Source organism: Triturus cristatus, chromosome 4_2 (assembly GCF_964204655.1).
Source record: "Triturus cristatus chromosome 4_2, aTriCri1.1, whole genome shotgun sequence".
Taxonomy (NCBI): domain Eukaryota; kingdom Metazoa; phylum Chordata; class Amphibia; order Caudata; family Salamandridae; genus Triturus; species Triturus cristatus.
The window spans coordinates 115,594,982-115,601,858 of NC_140586.1; the positions used below are offsets into that span (position 1 = coordinate 115,594,982).

The 6,877-nt window shown below is 42.0% G+C and overlaps 1 protein-coding gene across 1 annotated transcript; it reads left to right on the forward strand.

Moving 5' to 3' along the window:
- The first annotated feature begins 4,204 nt into the window (after nucleotides 1-4,204).
- Nucleotides 4,205-5,560, forward strand: LOC146833114 (uncharacterized). Its single transcript, XM_085599890.1, has one exon. It carries the CDS (start codon nucleotides 4,265-4,267, stop codon nucleotides 5,558-5,560), a length of 1,296 nt encoding a protein of 431 aa, XP_085456016.1. The 5' UTR covers nucleotides 4,205-4,264.
- The last annotated feature ends 1,317 nt before the right edge of the window (nucleotides 5,561-6,877 follow it).

Consider the following 6,877-nt stretch of genomic DNA (forward strand, 5'->3'; position numbering starts at 1 on the left):
TGAAGTGGAGTTGAAGCCCCGCGCATCATTCTTATTGGCTGGCGTCATCGTTGATGCTAAACGCTGGCTTGTGATTGAAAATTAGGCTTCTTTGTTACCGCCCTGACCCCTTTTTAAACGGCCCATCCAGACTCGATCTTTTACTCACAGCGTTACTCCTTCAATTAGTCTGTAAAGCTGTAAAGCACTCTTTTTTATTCGCGCAATGGCGGCAGCTTGTTACTAAGAGCACGCTCTTCGCTTAACCAGAGACAGTGAGGACATTCACATCAACTATATCAACGCCCAGCAACTTTGCAAGAGGCTGTTATGAGCAGTGTCAGCTGACAGCGCACATTTAAAAAAGTTAAATGAAAGCATCATTTCTTAAACATAAGCTTTCATGGGATGAATTCCATGCCGGGATGAACAAAAAGAATTTCTGTGTGGGGCACGCACACTTGGGCGATTGAGCAACCGAGTAACTTGAAATGGTAAAAACAGAAACTTGTGCCAGAGGGCACATTTTTTAAAAGTTTTGCTAAATCACATTCATTCCAAAAGCCTCCCCCTTCCTAAAGTATTAGAGCTGGGGGCGGTGTTTCTACATAGTAGTCGTTTTGTTTTTAATTCCACAATCTACGTGTGGCCATGGTTAAAAACAACCTTCCCATTACTTTAAATGCTTGCAACAATAGGTGCGATGGTCATAGTTTACTCTTTCAAATCCTCGGTTAAGACTTTTATATAACAACACGTCACGGATTCTTGCAGATAGTTTCTGATTGGCTGGCAGCGACCTTTAAGAACCTCGTTAGCCTCTGGAAATCAATGTGCTGATGCAGTGCCCCTGAACGGCTCAACATTCCGATCTGTCACAAACTCTTTTGCAATTCTATACTTGCTGATTTCAGAATAAATGTATTTTGTGTGTCGTGGTTGTTTGCCTTACCTGCCTGATGATTTAGAATTCACATGTTTGCACTATCTACTGCTGAGCTCAAACAAACCTTTTATTTAGCCCACGCTTCTGAGATCAGCCACGTCAGTGGGTGATGACAGCAACACGGATGCCTAACCTCAAGCATCATAGGCCGACATCTATGTGCATACACGAACAATCCGTAATGTGCATTTACAATCTAATTTGAAACGTTGAGAATTACTTGGAAAACAAGCAAGAGAAAGGTGAATACATGATATATGTAGTTTCTTCTATTGGTCACTGGGTGGCAGTGTATCTCTTCGTACTGTCTGGCTATTATTGTCCAAAGGCATAACGCTTTGAGGACAATAATTGATGTTTTAGGAGAAATAGCATCCAAGCTCATCATTGAAATAATATAACAAGCAAGAGAACAGTGGACAATAATAGCCATACATTTATTGCTATTTAAAGATCATAACCCAAGCTCTAATGCAAAACGACAGACAACAGATAATAAGCATTTGCAATGCAATACTTTTCGCATTTACGCAAGTTTAAGTTATTTATTGGCATTGTAAATGACAATACCTTTCATTTATGTTTTAATAACAAAAACAAAAAGTAAAAGGCATTGTCATTTGCAATGTCAATAGCTCAAACTCGCGTAAATGCAAGACATTTTGCATTGCAAATGCTTGTTTACTGAACTTTGAGTCATTTAACTTTCCAGGTCCTGCATTATTGGGGAGATCCATTGAGAGGACGAACAGGAGGAGTATCGATTGGAGAGGATCCCCATGTATGTAAATCCTCACAATACAGTTATATTAAATAAAATATATTAATACTCTAAATTGAGTGGAATTGATTTATATCAGTCAGCCAGTCATACATTTTATTCTCTGTGTTTCTGCTGTATAAAAGTGCTGATCAAAAGAATAAAAATGCATTCAATCGTCAACGCAAGGGTCATAAAACCAGAATATTACCAACTGATAAATTATTAATTCAAAAGAAGATAAATGCATATTCAATTGGTATGATACCATCCTTAAATCCCTCGCCATCTGTTATTTCGCAGAGAACTGTGATGCCTCACAAAAATAATAAAAATATATATGTGAAAATATATATTTAAAAAGGCCACACAATATAATACAATCCACAAGGGACTGCTAAAAGATTTTTGAGAAAGAAATGTTCAATCCGTTAAATGCCACTAACATCTGCCACACCCCATTTACCTGCCCCATAAGTTTCGGTTGACACTGATCTTGCTGAGTAAATGGTCAATAGCTCTTTCACAGGTTTCGTGTTCAATTTTTTACAAAAACTCTGTATCCCTGTTATTTTTACAAATATTGCTGTTTCTGTTAGATACCATAGTGATCAAAGATAACACCTGAATAGGAAAAGGAGGCTGTCTCAGCCACTCTAATGTTGTTAATATGATGTACAGATCTTATCTTAGGCCTCTTCCCACATATCATGGTAAATGGTTAACATTGACCTGTAAATCCAGGTCCCTCATGAAGGAGATGTAATCGTCAATTAACCTTTGCAACACCCTCTCCATTCTAGCAACAAATACAGCGTCGTCCACGTATAAAAGAATTGGGAGGGAGCGCGTTCCACATAGGGATATCTCTAGGTCTCAGGGTAAGGGCTGCTTCAATTCTATTTGTGTACAGAGAGAAGAAGGGTGTGAGAAAGCAGCCCTGCCTCACTCCTCGCTTTATCTCAAACAGGTCTGTACACTCACCATCCCTCCCATAGCAGAAACATGCTTTGGCCTCCACGTAACTTGCCTTATCAACATAATGATGTCTTCCTCAATGCCCATCTTCAGTCATGACCACCTTGAGTTTGGATTTGAGACACAATCAAATGCTGCCGATAAGTCCATGAAAGCCATGAACAGAGTACCTTTCTTAAAGACAGCATACTTGGCTATGATCAAACTCAAATTCAAGCATAAATCTATCGTGCCCATCCCTTTCTTAAGACCATATTGGGTTTCTACAAGTATGTTATTGCTAGTTACCTACCCACTCTTCAACTCTATGGAGCAAGATACGTCCCATTATTAAGAACCCTGGAATTTATATCATAGTGTAATAAATAATTATCTTTCTGTGTTTATAATGGTTGGCCTTAATAATATTATAACAAATAAAATAAAATAAATTACCGTAAATTAAAACAAATGCTAACCCTGACTTGATTTGAATGTAATTATGCATGGAAAAGTAAACTAGCTCAAACTTAGCCTAATTCTACTTGCATCCCAATCTTGGAATCAAGTAAAATTAAAATATATTTATTATATAACCTGTAAGAAACCATATCCCTAATTAATATTATTATTATAAATTATGTAATCTTCACCAAACTAATTATTTCCTTTGAATTGACCTTGTTTGATGTAGTCTCATCCTGTTGGGATACTCTCATTAACAGTAATGTTTATGTAGTGGATTGAAGGTGCTCTGCTACTCTCCTCAGATTACTTTTCCGTCAATTAAGTCTTTTGAAAATGAGTTTACAAAGGGGTTTAAATCTTCATCCAGCTTGTGTCTTGCTCCTCTGTCTGTATTGTGCTAATTTTATGGCAAGACCGGAGGCTCCTATTATGCTTACTTTTCTTGCTTTATTTCAATAGCAGCAAGATAAAACTACTACTCCCAGAAGGCTTGGTGAAAGAACTACCAGCCAATGGGAAACAAAGAAACAAATATTGTCCAATCACAACCAATGTAGTAGTATAAGGTCTATCGTGACTGCGAACAGCCCTCTTTTCTTGCTGCTCGCAGTCAAGATAAGTACCTTTCTATCACTTATACTGTTTTATGGGTAATGTTTATTCAATTGTTTACTGACTATAACGTTATTGGGCTTTACAGCGAAGCTTTGTTGCTTCTGTCTCCCTCGCGCTCCTACGCACGTACATACAATTCCCTTTTCGGCTTCACCCCGTGCTTTGCACGCTTAGTGCGTTCCGCGCGCGCCTCTCTCACCGGTCGCTGGCATCTCCCGGTGGCGCAGCGCTTCAAAGTTTCCTCACAGTTTTTCTTCGACGACTCCGCTTGTGTCTGCCTCACACGCTCCGTTTCCTCAACCTTTGTGTTTTACCGTCCTTCGTTTTACACGCCCCTAGTGGGAGGGGTTTTCCTCCTTTTCACACGCCCATTCTCATTTCTCAGTGGTTAACCCTTTCTTGTCTGGTTGTGGCTGGTTTCCCAGTTTCCTTTCACCATGCAGGTTTCACAAGAACATAATGATAATGAAGGGGAAGAATTTAAAGAGGATTTAAGTTCCTTTATTAATTCCTCCGTAGAAACTGCTGTTGAAGCTTCAATGAAGCGTTTTTCAAAGACTATGGAGAATTCTCTCTTAAGCTTAATGACCAAAGCAATGGCCCATTCTGCGGGGGATAGCAGAAAACTTACAGTGGTACACTCCAAGGTTTCTTCTTTGGCGTCAAAAGTGGTTGGTGAGTCTTCCTCACAGATGACAGAGGACGTGGTTCCTCCCAGGCCTCCTACTATGGAGGGGTTAAAATGTTCAGCTGGTAAACGTAAGGTCAAATCCAACAACCCGGAGGTACCACAGAAATTGGTCATTTCTACAATTTATGATACCGATGACGATATGGGTGACGCCACTGACCTTGATGACATCTTTGATATTGTAAACCTATCGTCTCCTCCTAAGAAATTGAAATTAGATGCTTTTGCATCGGAGCCAGTGCTTGATCCTGAGGGTACCCCTCTCTTTGACCCTGCTTCTATCAGACACCCTAATTCTACTGAATGGTTCCCCATTGACCACGTGGGAGACTATATTACCTCAAGACTTCGTCTTCCTTTGGACAAAACTGTCAGGGCTAAACTAAAGTCTGAGTGCCCGAAGCCCTCTCTCCCTTCCCATATCACTTCTACTCCTGCTATTGATCAACCTCTCCTCACCTTCTTTTCCAAATTTGGCAAGGATCCGCGTAAAGGGGTTGATAGGGCATGGTTTTCCTGCCAAGACAAGTTGCTTGATTTAGTGGGTCCTCTTGCCCGCATTTTTGATTTGGCAGAGACAGCTCGCCTTGATGGCACGGGTCTTAATCCAGAAGAGATATCGTTGTGGGTCCAGCGAGCCTTTTGTCTCTTAGGCAACACCAATGCAGCCTTGACTCACGAGCGCCGCAAGGGCCTCTTAATAAAGTTAGATCCCAAACTTGCCAACCTCGCCCCTCTTGATCCTGGTGTCAAGGCTGACGGTCTTCTTTTTGGGGATTCGTTGGTGAGAGATTTAAGTAAGTTCGTCACCACCTTTGCCTCCTTGGATAAAGCGCAGCAATCCATCAAAAAGGTCTTCCCTTCTCGGGTTTTTGGCAGGGCCGGAAGAGGCAGGAGCCGCTCTACCGGCCGTGGTTTTCAGTCCCAAGGCTCCCGTGGTTCCTTCAACTCCAACCAACAGGATTTCAAGCCCCAATTTTACCCCCAAAGAGGTCGGGGTTACAGAGGCAGGGGCCAACGTGGTTTCCGCCACAACAACAACACTCAACAAGGTGAGTGCAGTTATTCCTGTAGGGCACAGCTTTCCAAACTGTTCATGTTGGTGACACACTTTTTCGACATGCATCATTTTGCGACACGGTAACGCAGTGTAGCGAGCGAGCTGGAACCAACTAAAAGGGGTTCAGGGGGTCCTTCCCCTGAGAAAAATTTGAAAAAAAAGAGGGCAAATTGTGCATTTTCAAACAAATTTGAGAAAGCAGGAAGGTTAATAAAGCAATTTTGAAACGGTTGTTTCCCAAATCTATCAAACATAATAGTTCTTTGTTTCAGGGTTGGAAGTGCAAACGCAAATTTTCCAAGTCTGTGAAGGGCCATATATAATTTTACATTTCAGTGTTGAAGGTTAAAATGACACATGTTCAACTTCCAGTATTGCCTGGTAAAATGGTCCATTTTCAAATTTGAATAATTGTTCTAGGGTTGAGTACAAATAAAATATGTGCGCAAAGGTACATACATTGCATAAACCTTACGAGGGAGCAAAGGTGTGTTACGGCTCTAATTAGAAAACAAATTGTGCTGTTTGTGGGGCCGGGGCAGGGGGTGAGTTGCAGCCAGGTGCTCAAAAGGCAAGCACAGACGCATTGTGATGGCACAAGCTCTCTGAAGGCAGCGGCACTCTCAATGGCGGACCCGGCTTGAGTATGCACTCGAGGACGGAATAAACGGAGCCTGGACTGGAGCACAGCGCCAGGATCTCTCTCACTGTTGCAGTTCAATGTTGGTAAGTGTTAGTGAAAGTCTAACTGCAGTCAGTCATCTTTACTGGGCAGAGAGTAGTTTAAACTAAATAGCACCAGCCACAAGGCGAACAGGCACTATTAGTGCCGGTCAGGGGTCAACTTTTAACCGCATCCTTTTTATCGAAAGAAGCTGCGTTCTTTGGAAATAATGTCTTCACACCCGTGCCTGTCTGTCGCTTAAGTTTCTTCTCTCACAGCTTTTCTGTTTTCCCATTTCTTTACCCCCCCCCCCCTACCCCCCATGCCTGCCTCTGTCCCACTTGTTTTCCCGTCTTCTCCTGTCCCGGCCAAAATGAAAACGATTCTCACTCCCTTTTGTCTCCGAGACTCGCCCCCCCCCCAAATCACGCCCTAACCTTCAGCTCTCCATCCGAATCGTACCCCACCATACCATTGCATATAATAATGCTCATCGCGTGACTTGTAGATTTACAAATATTGCCGAAGCTAATCGGATTATTTTACAATGCCGCTCTTGCTGGTCACTTGTTGATGCACCTTGCGTTTTCTAAATGTTCAGAGTAAAATTAAATAATTTAAGTGGTGACATTGATGGTTGCGGGAGCACCCGGGCTGTCTCTCCTGTCAAAACTGCGCCGTACTGAGTGCATGGAACGGGGAGCAGAGGCGGCTCTGTGAAATGATAATGCATTTGA

Coding starts and splice junctions, on each gene's coding strand:
- LOC146833114 (XM_085599890.1), top strand. CDS start 4,265: ATGAAGCGTTTTTCAAAGACTATGGAGAATTCTCTCTTAAGCTTAATG.